The following is a 20,832-nucleotide window of genomic DNA, read 5'->3' on the forward strand; positions in this document are numbered from 1 at the left end:
TGGGGCAAGCAAGGAGCATCCTTCCTCTCTGGTGGTCAGCCCTGACTGAGCTGAACCGCTCATTCTTATACAAGTGCTACACCTCGAGCATGCCCGATAGGGACATGGCTTCCTCCAGCCACACTGAGGAATTAACCCTTCCCTGTCCAATGTGGGGTGAGTTCACCCCATCACAGGAATTAAGATTAGAAATGTGAGCAGAAGAGAACAAAATGAAATTCAGCTTGGAATGGGAGGAAATGCAGGTTAATACACCTGGAAAATGAAGAGCCAAATCAGATATTCAATTAAAAAGAATTCTGGAAATTAATGGAGACAAATGTAAGGGGGCTGGTAGACAGCAAATTAGACATGGATACGCAATGGCTGGTGGAATTTTTGTCTTCATATTTGCAGGCATTCTCACATCATGAAATAGGAAGGTAATGAACCTTGTCTGCATGGCTTTGATGCTACTGTTCCTGGAACGCTGCATATAGTTTGCTACTAGAAATATATTCATAAATTGGACAAGGTTCAGATAAGAAAAGTAAGTAGGGGGTTGAAGGGACTTACAAAGAAATATTACAATTGTTAAATACATATTTGTTGGCTAACTGACTAATAAGTAAGGCTAAGATTTTGTCACGGATATTTTTAGTAAAAGTCACAGACAGGTCATGGGCAATAATGAAAAATTCACGGAAGCCTGTGACCTGTCCTTGAGTTTTACTAAAAATATCCATGACAAAATGGGTAGCATGGGCAGCTGCGGGGGAGCTGGGAGCTCCACGGGCCCCCACCCAGCTGGGAGCTCAGAATTCCAGGGTCCCCTTCTGCTGGTGGCTCAGAGCTGTGGGGATCCCCCTTGCCGCCCGCAGTGGCCAGGAGCTGCAAGGTCCCCCCTGCCACCTGGGGCAGCAGGGAGCTGCAGGGGTCCCCCCGCCACCCGTGGCGGCCGGGAGTGGTGTGGGTCTCCCCTGATGCCCTCAGTGGCCGGGATCTCTTTGTGGTCCTCCCCACTGTTTGCGGTGGCCAGGAGCTGTGGGGAGTCTACCTGCTACCCGTGGCAGCTGGGGACCCTGCAGCTCCCAGCTGGCACTAGCTTCCTCCTTAGAAGAGCTGGTCACATTTTCCAGTGGAGCAATTTTCTGTTGGAAAAGGTTGATGTGACAAAATCTAAAAGTTAACATTTTCAAGAGGAAATTTTTAAAATATTTCAAAATATTCCATTTCAACATTATTGTTTAGATTTTGTTTAATATATGTCAAAACAATATATTTCAGCATTTTGCCTCAACGTTTCGATACAAATAAAACAAAATGAAAAATTCTGAGATTTTGACTTTTCATCCTGATTTGGAATTAAATGAAATTTCAAAATCTTAGATTTTTTCTGGGAACAGAATTTTCATTATTTTGACCACTATAATCCTCAAAGGATATAATTCTGCTTAATGTTGCAATCCTTGAGGGTTGGCAACCGTGCTACAGCTGTCAACTAGGGGACTTGGGGCCTGATCCAAAGCCTATTGAAGCCAATGAGAAGACAATCATTAACAAAGGGCTTTGGGTCAGGCACTTAGTTCAAGATTTATGCTTCAAGTGGAGGTCCTGAATGATAACCAAGATGGCAGTAGTTACACTTACCCATTACATGCACTGTTTAGAGTTGTTTGGGATTATTTTTTTTATATAGGGAAAAGACATACATTTCATAAATATTTGAGAGATGAAAACAAAGAGGGAGAAGAATTATTTAGGATTGCTACAATGGGTTTTAACGATGAGTAATAACATGAAATTAAAAACAGGAAAAATTTGGGATGAATATTAGGGAAAACTTCCTGACAGTGAGCTTTATTTGAATAACTTCCCTTAGGAAAAAACAAAAAATATTATTGAAAAATAGATTGGTTTATTTTTGATATACGTTATTCCATTGAATAATAGTCTGATATTACAAAAATTATACTACTTACAAACATACTAAAAATTATTTCTGTAACCTAAGATTTATCATCTCTAATCATGTAAGCAATAAAAATGATGAGACCTCCAAAAATTATTAAAAACATATGTTACTCCTTACTATAATACTAAAAAATGCCTTTAATTAGAAGAACAGTTAACCAAGTGTTCCCTTTTAATTACTTCCATTCAAGACACTGAGTTGTGATTCAGAGAATTATCTTTGTCAAGGCATGTAGATCTAATGGACCATATTCTGCTCTCATTTACACCTGTACTGCACCAATGAATTTGGTCGTATGCACTGCAGGGATGGTTTCCAGAGACCCTCCGAGTTACTGTTAATTCATGTCTGAATTGAGCCGAGTCTGGAATTATTTATCAAAAATAAATTATCTCATTTTAATTCATGTGTTTACATTTTTAAAGCATGTTTGCTCTAATCCTCTAGGGATGATTGGCTGGTTCCAAACAGGGATGTATGTGAACTTCACTCAATTGCTCCAAAACAATACTTGGAATAGAATGTCATATAAAATTAGGCCTAGTCCTGCACATCCAAACTCCCCAGGAGGTCAATGGTGCATCCTCTGGTGCCTGAACACAGGGTTACAGGAACCTTACTGAGGTCACTGGGAGTTTAGGGTGCACAAGAAATACAGGACTGGACCTTATCTAGCATTAAAATATGATCTTCTCATTGCCATACACAGAGGCTTTATCTCAGTGCTCACACAACTTGACCTTACAACACAGGTCTTTGGCACAGCTGACCACTGTTTGTCACAGATGGCCCATTTACAGGAGTAGCTAGAGTAGTCAGCACAGCAGTAGAGTGACTCCAATTATTCCTCTCCAGCAGGACCCAGAGACTGATGATGGACAACCGTCTTCTTCTCCAAAGACCCTCATGTATAGAGACCCATGGGGACCTATCTTATCCCTTCTCCTTCTCTTCAATAACTACATGAGATCCCTGAGAGGGGATAGACCCATGGGAGTATTATTACCAGCATGGTATCCTTAATTCCATAGGACAATAAGCTGATGTTGCATATGTCAGGTTCCATAGACTCAGCCTATATCACTACACAGATGTCACAAACCTCAAGGAGATCAGCATCTGGATGAAGAACTAGCCTAAATGCTGGTCTGGCAAGACTGAAGAGGTGTTGATGAGAGGGGGAAACACGCAAAGAGAAAGCTGGGACATTTCCTTCCCTTACTTTTGCTCCATGTTCATCAAATTTTGTGTGAAGTTGCCTCTGGTTCCTTTTTTATCCTCACTAAGCCTAGATGATTAGATAGCATCTGTGATGAAAAACATCTCCCACTTCCATTTTCCTAGAAACCTTTTCTGTTTTCTCTCAGATGAGGATCTGGCCACAATGATTCAGATCCAGCCCCAGTCTGGATTACTGTAACGCATTGTATCTGGCAGCGCTGATGGCAGCTCTGCTTCCTTGGTCAGTTCAATGCCTTGTTGTTCATCTTCAGAACCACCAAAGGGTCAGGATACAGCTACATCAGCAACTCCATCCATGACCTGCCAGGACTGTGGCAATCTCTCTGGTACAACACAGTTTTACAAAACCCACGAAGAAGCATGCAAGAGGAGCATTTTCAGTCAAGGGTGTTGTATCTAGATAGGTGCAAATAGCTATACCCGATTGCAAAAATTTTAAGTTTGCTCCTAAGTGGTTCCTGTAACCCTGGGTCCAGGAACTAAAATTCCCAGGATGCGCCATGGGAAGTGAAGGTGGAGAAAGGAAAGAGGAGGGGAAAAGGAAGAAAAATAAGAATGTGAGCTCTGTGAAGGAGCCAGGGAATAAAACTCATCTTTGCTCTTATCTAATTTCCCGAGAATTCCTGAGAGGGTTCAGATACAAAAAAGGAAGTTCAGCAGTGGAACAGCTTCCAAAGGAGATCAGACAGACTCTGAATCTGACCACCTTTAGGGCACTCTGCCAGCGTTCCCACCATAACCGAACTAGGGACTAATTGCAAATGCAGGGGCTGTACATGTCTTTGTGTAATGTGAAAGAAGTAGAAAGCTGACAGATAAGGCAGCAGAAAAAACAATGAGACATCAAGAAAAGCATTGGTAACATGGTCCTGAGAGAGAGCCAAGAGAGAACTTTTTGGGCAGAGTGCTAGCTGAACAGAGGCTTAGAACTGTGAGCAAAGAAACTGCCTCCTGTTGTTTGCTTCCTACTATGTTTGGAGAAACAGAACTTTATGTACATTCTTTATAAATAACAAGGATTGCATCAAAGAAACACCTATCATCAATAACTTCTCCTAAAGCAACCTGCAAGACCCTAAATATCGGCTAACCACTCAGGCCAAAAAGGGTAACAATATATGCATACATGGCAAAGAGCAGAGGCCTCTGTGAAGTCCACTAGAGACATCCCTATGGAGATCTTAATTAGGAAATAGATACGACGCTGGTTGATGCTGTGATTAGCTAGATTATTTGCATCATATGTTCTAATTGCTTAATTCCTGTTCTATAGAAATCACACAGTACAATTAAAAACTTTTGAATTTCACGTTTATTAATTTTCATTTCTCTAACATAATAACTTGTTTGTATATTTCAAGGTCAAACATAAAGACTGGAAATCATAACATAGAATACCCATTAACAGAATAACTCAGTAATTTACCTCTTCTGCCACTAGAGGTCAGAAAATATACCATCAGCATGAATATAGAAGAAAAAATATTGATAGATCTTCTGAAACAAGAGTAAAATGGTATGAAGGTAAAATTTAGGTAAGAAAAATATATAAATAAGCATCTGTAGTATAAGTGATCTTGGAACCCTTTGTATCCTAACACTAAAGAGAAAACCTATACAACTATATGTGACTATTTTAAAATATAAAGCAGGTGTTGAGCTGAGTGCAGATAGCCTGTGAAGGTACAATCTGGGAACAGACAGGGCCAACCTCAAGACACTACAGCCAAAACATGTGGTTATGTAAAATGCGGTGTAAGTTACAGATAGGCTGTAAGTGATGGATCCAGCAAACATTTACTATTGCAGTGATGTTTACTGTCATGAGTGGTTCCACTGGGTTAGATTCATCCTATACTGTCAAAAATACTGACACAGGGACATTGGGGAAACACAAGCCATTTCCCCTATTTGGGAACTTCCAGAACTTGACTCGGGCCCCGGCACAGGGCTGACCTAAACTGAACTTTGATTCAGTGTCACCCAGGGGCCACTTCAAGGATGCAGAATTGCTGGGGCACAGTTCTACTCCGATCATGCCTCCTCCCACTCCTGATCTTCCACTTCCTTCCTCTGGCCCAATTCTGCTATGCCTCTGTCCTGCCCTAGAATGGTCAATACAGAGGTGTCAATGCTCTTCACCAGGGAGACCTTTCACCTTCCCTGTGATCCCTTTTCACCCACGTGGGTGGCACAAAGGGGCCACAGGGCAACGATTTATCAGACTCATTAACAGCAATGGGGCCACTCAGGGTAGTAAACACTACATTTGTTAATAGGTATCTGCTAGACTGAGCCTCAGGTTGGTGAGATAATAGATGTAAGTGGTAAAGGAGTATAACTTGGACTGATTTGGCAATCAGTGAGCATGCAAAACAAACGTAATTTACACGGTGAGGATGTGGACAGGAGGGGTGCAGCAGGCATAGGTTAGTAATCTCAACATCTTTTCTGATCCTCACTTTCCAGAAAATGTTTTGCTGTTTTCAGCGTTACAAAGGATTTTCTCTTTTCACCTCTGCTGATGGTTCTGCCTGAACTCAAATTCCTTTTCTTTTCTTTGGTTTGAGTTTGGATTTAAAAACAATCTGCAGTGATGGTGATTTAAAATCGATTAAAGGTCTCAGTTGTGAAGCAGAATATACAACATTACAAGGGAAAAGGTGGCCTCTAAAGCCATCTCTACGCTGGTTAGGTCAATACGTTTCTTTATTTAATAGTGGTGGTAAATTACTCATAGTTAACGCATACAGCACTTTAGTAACTATTGTTTCATAGGGTTCATGATTTTGCCCATAAAGAGTATGTTATTATTGCTAGATATTATTATCATGAAGGGCCTGTTGAACCTAATGGTAGCAGGCACAGCCATTGGCACTATTTCCATAGCAGAGGCTGCCGAAGCTTCAGTGCCATTCTCATCCACATTCACCGTGGCCTGATGGATAGCCTACAAGGAAATCAACAAACATTACCATTCCAGGTGTGGACCATAAGCAGGTTTCTGAATATGAGCTTGATTGTTTTTAAACCAAAAGTGCTGAGAGAAATAACTGCTAAAGAATGAGCAACAGAGCAACAGGTGTGAGTGAACACCACAAACCAAAAGGGCTACTGCAAACTCCGGGAGAAAAATCTGTGATCTGCATGAATCAAAATCACCTCATCCTTAAAAGAAGACATTCTCAGAGTCACTATTTCATACTACTATCGCAAGCACTGGCCCCGATTCTCCTCTCGCTTACACCAATGTAAATCAGGAGCAACTTCACTGAAGTCAGTGGGGTTACACTAGTGTAAAACTAATGTGAGAGCAGAATTACACCCAGTTGTCTTTGGCAAATTTATATAGTGGAGTAATAGTTCATAGGTGAGGACAATCAAGAGTGGACATAAAATAGATCTGAGGGGTACAGATTGCTTTCCTTGCATATGTCTTGTATGTTAAGAGTATCCGAAGTTGGATAGATAGAATGGGTTTGGGGCAGAAAAGGGCACAAGCTTGTCCTTACTGCACTGAGAGACATTTACAGACCTGGATTCATCAGATTACATCTGTTCATTTGTAGGGGGGTTGAGGGTTTCTGTATCGTTTTTTAACAGGAGTTAACTAATGGAATGTACCCTGCAGGTAATGGTTTGCAAGGGGTGGGCACTGAAGCCAACAGGAGCTAAGGGTGCTTCTCAAACTGGGAGACATTTTTGAACCAAAACTTTTTTCAGTGAAAAATGCAGATTTGGAGACACTGAAATAATTTGCAAAGGCATGTCAATTTTGCCCAATTGTGTGCGTTTAAAAAGATTTTATAAACAAACAAAAATCAAAATGTTTTGATTTTTTTCAATTCAAAATGGCTTTTTTGTTTCAAAATTCCCTTTAATTTTTTTTTAAATTAAAATGCTGTAAAGGGAAACAAAAGGTTTCATATCTGGTTGAGGGAAATGTTTCGGTCAAACCAGAACAATTATTTCTGACTCCTTGCTTTGTCAAAAATGGTGCTGTCAGTTTGACCTGAAACGATGTTTTCCCCCTGATTTTTCAGAATTGCCAGTAAACCAAAGAACCTGGTTTTTGTCCAGCTGTTCATAGCACCTTACAGAATTGAACCCACTGTCTTTAATAACAGGAGGGGCAAAGGCAGCTATGCACAGGCAGCAGCAGCAACGGAAGCTCTGAAAACCAGCCCTTTGCACCCCCTTTCATACCCAGGGGAAGATGTCTGTGGGGTCTTCTCTGGGAAGTGGGGGAGGGGAGAGAGAGGTTTGTGGTCAGTAAAGTGGCTCTGCTGGGCCAAAATGTTGTAGATGCTGAAACTTGCTGGGATACAGCAGCACAAGCAACCCGGGTCACTTGGGCTGAATATTCCATCCCTCAGTCCCTGCTTTTCACATAGAGCAAAGCCCTTTCATGTGGGTTTCCCCTAGGAGCCACTTGTAAAGAAATGTTTTTAAATATCCGGTACCGTGGATCCTTTAAACAGAATGAAACCGAACTTACCTCTGAGATCCTGTGCCGGGGCAGCCCAGTAATTCCAGACAGGTCAGCTTCATTAGCAAATAGATTTCTGATGCCCATTCTATACAGAATTTGTTTTAAATCAAATTTGCCATCAACAGAGAATCTTGGAAGATATAAATTGACTGAGCTGTCCAAAGAGAAATGCGAGAAAATGGTAAAACATTTCAACCAGACATCACAGTGGTGATTACTGAGAAATTTGTTTGCGTTGTTTCCACAAGCCCATAGAGAAGATTTGACTGAAGACCCATGACAAATTTCTTCTGGTGAGGAACGGGAGGTTTCTGATAAGTGATATTGGAAGCCTGGACTGGGAGGAAGGATGGCTCATAGTTAAGGTGCTACCCTGGAACGTAGTAGACCTGGATTCTATTCCCTGTCACTTGAATCTTGTGCCTTAGCTCCCACACTGTTAATCAGGTATAATAGCACTGCTCTACGTCACAGGGGTCTTGTGAGGATAAATACATTGAGGTCTGTAAGGTGCTCAGATACTATGGTAATGAGACCTATAAGGAGCTAATGCAGAGAGAGAGACAGTTTCAGGAAAGCTCTAAGTAATATTGCTAAGTACAACGAGACTGAGGTTGTGCTCCTGAATTCAACAAGTGCAGAGCATCTGGATTATCCCTTCACCCTGCTTGTTTTCCCTCCCCATCTTCTAGGAGATTCCTTATCTGCCCCACCAATAACCTGATTCAGTGACACCCACTGAAGTCAATGGGAAGATTCTCATTGACTTCAAAGGACTATGGGTCAACCCTCAGGACAACTCATCTCAATGTCCATAATCAGGAGAACTGACCAGCAGGCTTTAAAAACAGAATAAACTTCAGAGCCTGCTGGACCATCTTCCAAGCTTCTATTAGGTTGCTGGTGTCCCTTAAGATACCTAAGGTTGTACTGTATTCCCATTTTTCGGGAAATTTTCCTCTTTAAGGCTCTTTAGCCAAGATTTTCAAAAGTGCCTAGTGATTTTTTGCCTGGTTTTCAGAAAGTGCTGAGCATTCACCCTCTGAAAATCAATCCCTTTTAAGGTGTCTCAAGCTGGACACCCCAAAAGCGAGGCACCCAAATTATTGAGTCCCTTTTGAAAATGTTGGCCTTATCTTAACAATTAAATTACACCTTTGGGGGGAAAACAAACAAAACAGATTCCAAAGAGAGCAGAAAAGTGTGGGGTGCCTAATTTATTTAGGATAAAAGCTAACAACAAAGCATATCTGTCTAGTTCATGAATCATATTGTTGGCTCTATGTAAGATTTAGTCAGTTTAAAGGAAAATGAATACTTCAGTGCTTTCTGTAAAACTAGTCAATGCTCAGCATTTCTGGTGCATTTTTTTTCACTGTCCCACTGTCTCTAGTTTTTCTGGAGTTAGTTCTAGCATCTACAGTGAGACACACTAGCCATTTGATAGCATGTGAGAACATGTCTTAGATTAGATGCTAGGATTGTTCCTGGCTAATAATGCTAGTGGAGGTGCAATAGACTCTTTCCTGATTGCTGATCTCTTCCCTTTGCCTGTTTTTTTCGCAGAAGGTGCTGACTGCTGCCCTATTAATGACGCAACTGTCATTGGGCCATTTCTATCCTCCCATTATAAAGAATAAGCCATTCCCCATCTACTGCTAATGTGAGGGGAAAGAAGAATGCAGCACACACACACAGTCTCAGGAAGAGAGGAGTAGACACTGGGACACACAACAAATTACCCACATGTTAAACAGGGCCCTTGCTATATATAAAGGTAACACTCCATGCTTCTACACCTTCCATCCAACAATCTCAACTAGGGTGACCAGATAGCAAGTGTGAAAAATTGGGATGGGGGCAGGGAGGTAATAGTGGCCAATATAATACAAAGCCTCTAATATCAGGATGTCCGGTCACTCTAATCTCAACAGTAATGAACACTTCTCACAATACGCCTGTGAGTGGTATCAATTCATTTTGTGGGTGGGGAAACTGAGACACAAAGAGGTCAAGTGACTTGACCAAGATCACACAGGAACTTGGTGACTGACCTAGGAATAGAATCCTGAGCTCCTGAATCTCTAGTCCTGAAATTTAACCATAGGGCCACCCCTTCTTCCCTGAATGTAACCTACTGAAATGGCCTGAAGTACACTGCTCCCAGCTGCATGCAATTCTACGTCATCTCCATATATTTATTCAGACCAGATACATTGAACTGGACAGTGCAAAAGTTTTTCACTGAAACCAGGCATAACTCAGCTGGGTTTGTGAAAGTCAAATGACCTCCCCTTGGATACTCTCTTCACTACCGAAGTGGGGTGTGGGGCATCAGGCTGCAGATTGACGTGAAGGTGACAAAAAGAGAACAGGACCCAAGGAGTTCCAACTGTATTACTGCTGAACAGAAAAACAGGTAGGTAGCCTGCTCCCCTGAAGGCCCTTAAGTGGGTTTGATTTAGGGAGTGAATGGATTTACTACACCCTCCCAAAGATGTAAAATGGACCAACCAACTGCTCTGAAGACTATGTGGGGAGAGAGGAGGTATTTACTGGTCATCGGTTTGCATGATTGCCAAACAGCAGTGAATTTCAGTGAGTGAGCATTTCCATACAATGCCAGCTCATTGGGGTCTCTAATAATGAGGTCTTTCTATTCTACAAACCATAGAACCCCACTGCTGCTTGATAGGTAGATTATTTCAGTTTTGGAAAAAGTAAGACATTTTGCTTAGTTCCTTGTCTGCTGAAACAAAGGCAGATCCTCTTTGTACAATTGATGTTTATTTGACAGGGATAACACCACTGATATTTTGGTTAAGCTGTTTCATTGCCCAGTACTGATTTTAGGAACAAACATGAGCATTGGGGCTGAAATTAGCGGTGTGGGGGGTGCTGCCGCACCCCCTGGCTTGAAGTAGTAAAATAACAACCTAAATATATGGTTTCTGCCCTTAGCATCCCGACTATAAAAATTGTTCCAGCACCACTGGTCACGAGGATCCTCCTGCTGGTAGAGCTAGATTAAATTTTTACATTTTTGAAGTTTCAATGAAAAACAAGTTCATATTTTTCAACAAAAGTTTTTGTGAAAAAGTGTTGCCACATTTCAAAAAGCTCTGCCAGCTAGTCAACGTAAAGAACTGTAAACTGTGTATTTAATTTAATTCAGTTTTTTGTCTTAAAGCTGGGGTTTGGTAATCTAAGGCAGTGTTGTCAAGCATTCAGCCTGCTTGGTGCATTTATGTGGCACATTCTTACTCTCCAGAATGAAAGGCTCTGAGTCCGCCAACAGGCACATGCTTAATTTTATGCACATTAGCAGTCCCTCTGTAGACATGCAAGAAGCCAAGCACGTTTTCAGCACTGGACCTAAATTTCAGTGAACCTAAATGTGCCCCTTTAAAAGTGAGTTAAAATTCTAGCTCTCATGGTTGCAAAGATAATGTGACATGAACATAATAAATGAAATGCCATCTTCTTGGGTCTGCCAGCAGCCTGAAACAATGGCTTTGAGATGCATGAACTCTTCCCCCCCTCTGCCCTCCACACACACTCCTTTAGTCTCACTGGGGTGATAATTCTGAAGACAAAGTTAGCATTAACTTTTTCATTGATAATCATCTTAGCAGGTGGGATTGGGGAACGCATAGGAGAGAGAATCCAGGGGGGCTGGAAATGAAAGTTGCCACAGGGAGGGAAATGCAGAAAGGGAAAAAATGAGATAAAGGGAGAACAACAGACTACAGAGAAAGGCATATAGGGAAGCAAAAGAAACAAAATGCAGAAATGGCAGTGGTCCTAAAGGGAAGCAGATTTTCCACACTGAGTGATACAGCATGTGACAATAGGATATTGAACAAATAACATATCTTGGGCTTGGTCTACACTACAGACTTACGTCAGTATAACTACATCGCTCAGGGGTATGGAAAATCCACACGCCTGAGCGACACAGTTATACCGATCTAACTCCTGGTGTAGACAGTGCTATGCCGACAGGAGGGCTTCTCTCATCAACATAGCTACCGCCTCTCAGGGAGGTGGAGTACCTACACTGACGGGGAAAGTTACACTACACTGCAGTGGTGCAGCTGCATCAGTGCAGTGCTATATGTGTAGACAAGCCCTTGTAAATAACTAAAAAATTTAACTACATAAAGGCCATATTCTAGCCTTCATCTTTGTGCATTAACATCACTGAGGGTAGCACATTAGTCCTAATTCTATACCATAGCCCAGGGATCATAGTTAAAAATACAGTCATCCTTCTCCAAGAATTTGTCCGACGCCCTTGATCTAAAGGGACTGCCTGCCACCAGAGTAGAGAGCTGAAAGATTTTACCTTTCTGAAAGTAATTTTCTCCATTTAGACAGACTTTCACATGACAAGCCATTCTCCAACTTCCTCATTTGTCCTTCATCAGGCAGAATAAAATATGCTTTAGTGCTTTCTTCTTTATAATCCATTTGCACCACAGTGCTAGACAGCTGGTCATCATAGGTGTGTTTGTATATGCCCAATCGGAACATCATAGGGACTTTAACAACTGTGTTTCCATCCACAAAGAAGTCATCATCTCTAGTGTACTTTGGATTGAAAGTTTTATTCCACGTGGCTTATGATTCAAAGAAAGAGAGAGTTACTGGATGTTCTGGGAACAAGAAACCATCCTTAGTTGGCATTAACTGCAGTAGCTGCATTTGCCTTCAGAGCTACACCAATTCATACCAACTGAGGATCTGTCCCTAAATGCATAAATTAGAGTAACTCAACTGTAATATGCACATGGGTGGTTTGGGTTGGGAGTGGTTTAAACAAACCCAGAAGCTGCTTTGTAGTAAAAGGATGGTACTTTCATCTTAGATAGACATCATATACCCCAATGCCTGTCCTCATGCCAGAAGGAATTGCCAGACTATTCTCAGGGAGGAGACTTAATACATTCCCCAGTGTCCTAACATGAGATATGAGTTGATCCTGCATGTCTGGCAGCAATTTTCAAGTGACTCCAAGCAGCATGAAAACTGAAGTAAACATCTCCTGCCACCACGTTGGCTGGGTAGCAGACCAACATTTTAAAACCCCCCGAAAACCTAATTTCGGTGGGAAAAGCCATAAGTAGACTGTGCCCTGCTCCCATCTCTAAGAAACATCCTCACAACCTCCCTTCACCTTAATCTGTCTTAGGTGTGGGACTAGGTAGAGGAGTTTTCAGCCCAACTGATCCCTTTCTTCCACTTGGCTGAAGTCCATAAAAGAGCTCTTGTTCAAGGGGATGGACTTCAGCCAAGTAGAAGAAAGGGATCAGTTGGGCTGAAAACTCCTCTACCTAGTCCCACACCTAAACCAGATTGAAGTGAGGGTGTTTCTTAGAGATGGGAGCAGGGCACAATCTATTTATGGCTTTTCCCATCCAAATTAGGTTTTGGGGGATGTTTAAAATGTTGGTCTGCTACCCAGCCAATGGGTGGCAGGAGATGTTTACTCCAGCTTTCATGCTGCTTGGTGAAAACCCTCTTGCAAAATTTACTGGGTAAGCAGAAAACATGAGATTTTCAAAAGCTAATAGCTTGGTCAAAACAAAACCAATCTTTTCTGAAGCGCTCAAAGTGGTTTCAGAGAAGTGTCTTCTTCTCAGTGAGAAGAACTTCCAAGCCAAAATCCAACTATTCACCCTCATTCACTGCAGCCATAGAGCTGTTAACTAACAACTAGAAAAATAACAAAACATTGCAATGATATAAATTGTTCCCTGTCCTCCCAACCCTGTGTACTAAAAAACAGTTGATCTATTAATCAGTTTTGCTTAGACTTTCCAAACTGATGTATTTTTCAGAAAGTACTGAATTATGGAAAACAGAGCATTAGAATGCATTGATATGCTTCCACTGTAATGCTATATGTTCCCACTAGATAATGCTTAATATCTATAGCTTTCTTTTCAAGTATATTGCATATGTACACACGCACATATATATACACACATATATATATAAGTGCCAAAAATACACCCGTTTCTTGTAAGAATTTAGAGGCAAGATACCTTGAGTTCTAGTCCCACCTCAGACACTGCCCTTAATGATACTAAAATAGTGTGTGTTAATGCCTAGATATATGATGATGGGAGCCTTAAAAATACCTCAAAGACATTAGCTCAAAATAAATCTTGTTTAACTGAATTACTGAAGTGACTAATCTCGTCAAACTGGAGCTGGTCCCAAGTGGAGCTGGTTAAAAATTGGTATCTCTGTTCTGCAGGAAATTCTGATATGTTTTCTTGCCAAATCAAGACAATGCCAAAATGTCATGAAGAACAGAGATACTGTAAGTCGGAGTTGTTGACAATTTTCCATCTAATTATTTTTTATGAAAAATCAGGGTTTTGACTAGAACCTTTTTAAAATATCTGCTTTCTGGGGAAACTTTTGTGGAAAAACTGAATCCCTGAACACCAAAATATTTTGGTATTTGATATTTCAATGAAAATTTGGAAAAGTTATTGAGATTTCTGCAGAAACCAATCCCTATTTTCTGACCCGCTCTAACTCTAAGTTACACTTTGCTTCTTAATCAAAGTACCTGGGCAGAAAGATTACCCTGCTGGGTAAAATTGGTCTAATTGTCTAAACTCGGGACTGAGAACAAAGTCCTCTGGAATTCTAATCCCTACTCCAACCCTGAGTCACTCTGAGGCCTGGTACAAATCATTTAATCTCAACCCTTTGTTTCCTCAGCTATAAAACTGGTGTAATAATAGTTATATAGTACTTAAGGGTGTCATTATTATTAATTAATGCTTGTATGGGGCTTTCAAGATATAAAGTGGAAAGCATTATTCTTTTAAACAGGAGAAAATTGCTACATTGTGACTGTAAATTTCTCCATAAACAGTGTAGCCACAAACATGATGTATGTAATTTTAGAGTAAGTCTGTCTGTTAAAAGAAGTCTCTAATTTTTGTACTGTCAGCTCAGAGCCCCTGGACGCTTCTTTAACACGGCAGAAGTATTGCCTTGCTATGTTTTAGGGAAATTCCATAATGAGTCACAACATTTTTTCATAAGTCACAGCCCCAAATCCTGATATGCTCAGGCAGCTATTACTTGTTGCTTACTCGGACAAAATTCCTACTGGTTTCATACACAGCTTTGGTTAAAAACTGAGTAAGGATGTCATAATTTGGCAGATACATTGCATACTGGGAACACTCATTAATTCTTCCCTCCTTCTCCATCCAAACCCAGATATGCCTGTGCTTCCCTTCCTCTTAGCAGGGCACTTTTCAAGGAGGTCTTGCCTCTGCAATTCTTTACAATGCTCCAGGGACAAAAGGAAACCCAGAGCTTGCCTTTTCCAGTGGGTTGGACAATAATTCCTCACTGAACTATGGGGGCAAGTAAAATGACACGGGTTTTTTGGAGGGGGGAGGGAGGGAGGGAAGAACATGCTCACTATCTAAGCCCCAAGGCAAACAAGAAGAGTAGCAAATCATCCAGTGAAACCCTCAGTACAATGCAAGATAGAATGCTACCAAACCTCCATCCTCAGACAACAACTCAATGTAAGCTACAATGCACAATGGAAAAGGGAGAGGAGTCATCAGGACTGCTGGGGTGGCCAATAATCACATGGTACAGAGGATGGGATAGCCATTAAATGTTAGGTCAGACTTTATAAAAGCTTCTAAAATTTCAGATTCTTCTCCAAACCAAACCGAGCCTCCGAACCATTCCACATTTTAGCCCATTTTAATTCTCCATGTGGAAGCAATAGGAGCAATAGTGTGGATTTTAAGTGGAATTCTTTGCAATTTCTTTAAAAGCAAAAAGCAAAATGCAGTTTGTCTCAGGGCATAATTATCCACCCCTAGCAAACATTTTAAAGAGAGAGGGATTTAAAGTGGAAGACAGGATCTACGCACGCAAACTATTGGGGGTGCTGGGAGGTCATTTCAGATATGGAACTGAACATTGTGGCTAGGGGCATCTCTAATTTTAAATAAATATCCATTTTAGAACATGTGTGACAGCTGTACCTTCATATGTGTGATGTAGAAGGTTTTAGTTCCTATATTATTTTTAGTGAATATTTTCCTCTTATTATTATAATGTATGATATTGTACGAAACTTATGACTAAACCCTTCACATATATGTAACTTTTACTTTCATAGCTGTTTGAGTTTCGGGGTGGGCAGAATCCACACATTTTTTGTGCCTATTGTTAAGTCTGGCAGGAAAGCCTGATACCTGCTGACTAAAAGCCTGTGTTGAAAATGCTATTTTGGAGATGAGTCAAGATCTTGAAACTAGAGAGATAGAAACTAACCTTCCTTGATGGAGTGGGGAAGAGGGTGTGGAAGGACAAAGAAACATAGACTCATAGGGTTAAAAGGGCCCATAGGGGTCATCTAATCTAACCCCCTGCCAAGATGCAGGATTTGTTGTGTCTAAACCATCCAAGACAGATGGCTATCCAGCCTCCTTTTGAAAATCTCCAGTGAAGAAGCTTGCAGACCCTCCTGAGGCAGTCTGTTCCATTGTCCTGCTGTTCTTACAGTTAGGAAGTTTTTCCTGAGATTTAACCTAAATCTGCTAAACGGTACTTTGAACCCATTGCCTCTTGTCCTGCCCTCTGTGGCAAGACAAAACAACTTTATTCCATTTTTTTATGGCAGCCTTTCAAGTGAATCAATTGAACTAGATTCCAACTAGTTTTGCCACTCTACAGCTAATCCTTCAAAGATTTACACAAATGCATAGATGTACTTGAAAAACAAAGGGAAAATGTTTTTTTGGAGAAGGAGTGGGTCAACATTTGAAAAGCTTTGACCAGCTCAATAGCTGGTTACAAACCAAGGGAAAACATTTCCAGAAACTTCATTAACATTTTTCATTTTTAAAAAATTAATTTCAAAATTTAGAAGTCAGGACAACTTGTGTGAGTAAAGAGACTCACATGTGCAAACACTGGCACAACTGGGGGCCCTGGTCAGGTTTCAGAATGTGATAAAAGGTGTAATCAGTTACCGTAGTTACAAAGAGATGGGCTTTGAGGAGAAGCAGAAGTTCTGTTATATACCTGCCTCTGTACTGTTTGCTGTTGCTGGGACAGAATAAATAATTTTCCACTCAATAAGTTGTTTAGGTATCTTACAGCATTTTGCAAACTGCACTCTAAACCTGCTTAGCAGAAAATTTCATAGCATTTGTCTAGGGTGCCAATTCAGGAAAGCACTTAAGCAATGAGTCTTACTGACTTCAGTGCACCCTATGTATATGATTAAGTATTTTGTTGAATAGGGATGCTCTCGTGAATCTGGGCCTGTGTGAATGTATATTTTACGTACGCTTTCATCAGAAAAACATTTTAAATTTTTTACTAATTTTTTTATCAGCTCTGGCTTTGATCAGAAAATGGGGAAAATATCACCAAAATTTTGTCCAAAACCCAGTAATTTTCAATCAGAAAATTATTTTCAATGAAAATGTTGACCAGTTCTATTCATAATTAACACTGTGAATAAAAAGGCCAATTGTGAGGCAGGTTGTGATTCCTCCTCCAAAAATAGTACTGCAAAGGAAGTAGTGAAGCCTAGAGTTGGCACAAGGATAGCCAAATGACCTGAGGTGGGATGTCCTATGATTTTGTCTTACCCTTAAGATAAATATAACTAACGAGAAGAATTTCAGTAACTGGATCCAGATTATTGAGTAGGTTGACAATTTTCCCATGTGTTTTGTTCTCTATGTAATTATTGATCTTCTGCTGAACTAATCTGACATTCTTGAAGTTTTCTGGGAAAGCTTCTCCACTGTAAAAGTTTTTTAGATTATTTAAAAATTTCTGTTGCAGTTTCAGCTGGTCTTTCACAAACAGGACATTCCCCATATCCAGCTGGAGGTTAGCATTCTGGCGGTTTAGTGTTTGCATGAGCTGACGGAAACCTTCATGCATCTCCCTTTGCTGAATCTCATTTGGTTTAAAGTGCAGCACGCTAAGAATCTGTTGCAGTGTCTCTGATTTAGCACCCAAGGTCAGCATTGCAAAGGCAGTGGAGATGCTCGTGGGAGAGAAGATCACATTCCTGTTGTTTCTCTGAAAAGAAGCCTCCTTATAAAAAGAAAATGCAAACTGACAGATGCTTCTCCCTACTTTATGACCCAGCATATTTTCATTTACTGGATCTACTTGGTTTCTCTTTCTACTGTGGTAATTTTCAGGACTGTTGTTGTAGCTAGAATTCTGTTCGCAAGGTTTATCAGCATGAATCCCGGCAATCAAAAAACACAGGTAAAAGATTGACTTCATTTTTCTAAGATTCTGTAAGAAAGAAAACATATTTGGTCTACAAATCTTAATAATTTTCAACATATGCTCACCAACAGGAAGGAATTGTTTAAGAACCTGAACATACTATGGAGGAGGCATGGAAGCAGTGACCACAGGTTACTTGAATTCAGTACAGTGAAGAAAGGGTTCCGAGTACTAGCAATATTATATTTCAAGGAAACAAATTTTGGGATGTTATTGAATGAATTGTGAAAGAAGACATGTTAAAATCCATGAATGAGGAAGAAGACTGAAGTATCTTAAAAGACACCATAATTAAGGTGCAATAGACTAGAATTCACTTGAAATCAGTCATTCCCCATTTGTTTGCATTTTTCAGTGAGGGACTGAGGGTTAAAAGAAATTTGGTGTGCAAGAGAAAGGGGGAGGGAGCCAAATAATAATTCAGTTAAGTTTTGCAGGCAAAGATAAGGCAGAAAGAAAGCAGTATTAATGTTAGCAAAAGGGGAACAAAGAACAACTGTGTTCAATCTCAAGTGTGTTGAGGAGAAATACATACACCAGAGAGAAAATAACTCCATTAATGGATGAGGAATGGATGAAAAATTATTATGGTTCCACAATGTGTGAACAAGTTTTTAAAAAAATCTGTAATAGGAGAAAAAAAATTGCTCTAGGCAGTTAATACCTATTAAAACCCTATATACTGTAGCAATTGGTAAAACACAAATAGGTAAGGGAATAAATACACAGAAAATGTGTATATATATACATAGCAACAAGTCCAGGTGATGTGCATACCAAAATGTTAGGGGAATTGTTAATGAATGTACCAAACCAATCACAATTATTTTGGAAAAATCATGGAGAACTGAGAAGATCCTAGAGATCATAAAAAAAGGGAGGAAAGTGTGATGCTGATAGCGGGGGTGATGAGACTGAACTGGAAAAATCTTGAGAAATTACAAATAGTGGAACCCTGAATAAACAGAACCAATGGAAAAGACAATAGCAACCAAAACAACAGGAGAGGGTTTTCCAAAGTGGTGTAGGAACTGTCAGTGTCAATGTACCTGTGGTAACAGCATCTTTAAATGCTGAAATGACATCACTGGGCACAAATTGTGCTAATATTTGGTGTCCGGGTTTTGATCAACAGACCAAATAAATGTATGGTCTGCATATATGTAAATCCAGAATATGCCCAGTACTCACTTGATCCAGGGGATATGTTTTTAAAATAAAATACCCTGAATGAACAAGGCACCTCTCTTTGACTTAATTTGATTAGCTCCATCAATTCTCAACTTGCCCATGGCATTTTCCTCCACCATATTCCATCAAAAGCCCCAGTTCTCCAAAACCCAGCCAGCTCAGAATGCTAGGAGGTACAACTATAGCAAACCCACCATGACTCCCCTGTCATGTCAGCAACACATTTAAATTTGTCCTAATTGATCTTACAGCATCTCAGGCTTGCTCCAGTTTCTCTCTCTCAGTCTGTTTTCCAGTCTCTGCCTCCAGGCACTTCCTCTACGGCTGGTGCAAGAACCTTCTCTACTCAGCTCTGCATTCTCCAGAAGCCTTTGTGTAACCCTCTACCTCATCAGCTCTCTCTCTTTCTCTAAGTCCCATGTTAAATCATACCTTTTTCTACTTACATCAGCCTCTCTTTTCTCTCTCCCTCTGCCTTGTGCTTACGGCATAACACTTTAACGTATTCACTACACAATCTCTTTATGCCACACGTGACATTTGGTACCATGACTCTCTTGAATTATTTAACTTCTTAAAACATTTGGAGATACACTTTATCTGAAAGGAGCTATTCCATACAAAAAGGTTCTGTAGTGCAGATTTCTTTTTAAAAGGTTGAGATTGAACAAAAGCAACCTGCGTGTGGATGGAATAATTCCACAACTGATTATCCATGAACCAACTTGCATGTAGCACAGGGAACATGAATTACAATTCTCCAAGGGAAAAAACATTACTTACAGTGCAATCAACAGAGTCTTGTGTTCTCCAGGTCTGCACTGCTCCTTGCTCTGTTGTTTATGCTGCTGAACATACAGCAGGGCACTTGCTAGTAAATGCTAATTACATCAGCTAAGGGCTATGACTCAGAACTCAATTTCAGAGATGAGGCAGAGCAAGCAGCGGTGAAACTGGTTTTACCGGACACATAATTTTGCTGAATATGCTTGTCCCACATGTGGCTGTTTATATTACTCAAGATTGTCTAACTCAGTGGTTCTCAAAGCCGGTCCGCTGATCGTGCAGGGAAAGCCCCGGCGCGCCGGACCGGTTTGTTTACCTGCCGCGTCTGCAGGTTCAGCCAATTGTGGCTCCCACTGGCTGCAGTTGACCGCTCCAGGCCAATGGGGGCTGCGGGAAGCGGCGCGGGCCAAAGGACATGCTGGCTGCCCTTCCCGCAGCCCGCACTGGCCTGGAGTGGCAAATCGCAGCCACTGGGAGCCGCGATCGGCCGAACCTGAGGACACGGCAGGTAAACAAACCGGCCCGGCCCGCCAGGGGCTTTCCCTGAACAAGTGGCGGACTGGCTTTGAGAACAATTGATTTAACTCTCCTTGATGTTTTGAACTGGTTTCCCTTAAACAGGTTGAATATTTACATCAATCACCTCAGATGTGGGGACCTGTGTGAAAAACCCCTAAGCTTATTTTTACCAGCTTAGGTTAAAACTTCCCCAAGGTACAAAGTGTTTTACCTTTTGCCCTTGGACTTTATTGCTGCCACCACCAAGCGTCTCACAAATATATAACAGGGAAAGAAACTGCTTGGAAACGTCTTTCCCCCCAAAATCCTCCCCAAACCCTACACC

The 20,832-nt window shown here is 40.9% G+C and overlaps 1 protein-coding gene across 1 annotated transcript; it reads right to left on the minus strand.

Annotated features, from left to right (window-relative positions):
• Positions 1-4,511: 4,511 nt before the first annotated feature.
• LOC311522203 (alpha-1-antitrypsin-like) lies at positions 4,512-20,063 on the minus strand. The gene is made up of 5 exons (XM_084631261.1): positions 19,986-20,063; positions 17,351-18,017; positions 12,037-12,310; positions 7,695-7,842; positions 4,512-6,146 (listed from the first exon to the last, which is right to left on the minus strand). The coding sequence occupies exons 2-5, from the start codon at positions 18,003-18,005 to the stop codon at positions 5,961-5,963; spliced, it is 1,263 nt and encodes a 420-aa protein (XP_084487387.1). The 5' UTR covers positions 18,006-18,017; positions 19,986-20,063; the 3' UTR covers positions 4,512-5,960.
• Between the last annotated feature and the right edge of the window lie 769 nt (positions 20,064-20,832).

The sequence above is a fragment of the Lepidochelys olivacea genome, assembly GCF_965140295.1.
Source record: "Lepidochelys olivacea isolate rLepOli2 genome assembly, chromosome: 6".
NCBI classification, from domain to species: Eukaryota; Metazoa; Chordata; order Testudines; family Cheloniidae; genus Lepidochelys; species Lepidochelys olivacea.

Coding starts and splice junctions, on each gene's coding strand:
- LOC311522203 (XM_084631261.1), bottom strand. CDS start 18,005: ATGAAGTCAATCTTTTACCTGTGTTTTTTGATTGCCGGGATTCATGCT. Junction 7,843..12,036: donor AGAAAATTACTTTCAGAAAG/GTAAAATCTTTC, acceptor CTCTTTGGACAG/CTCAGTCAATTTATATCTTC. Junction 6,147..7,694: donor CCCGGCACAGGATCTCAGAG/GTAAGTTCGGTT, acceptor ATTTCCTTGTAG/GCTATCCATCAGGCCACGGT.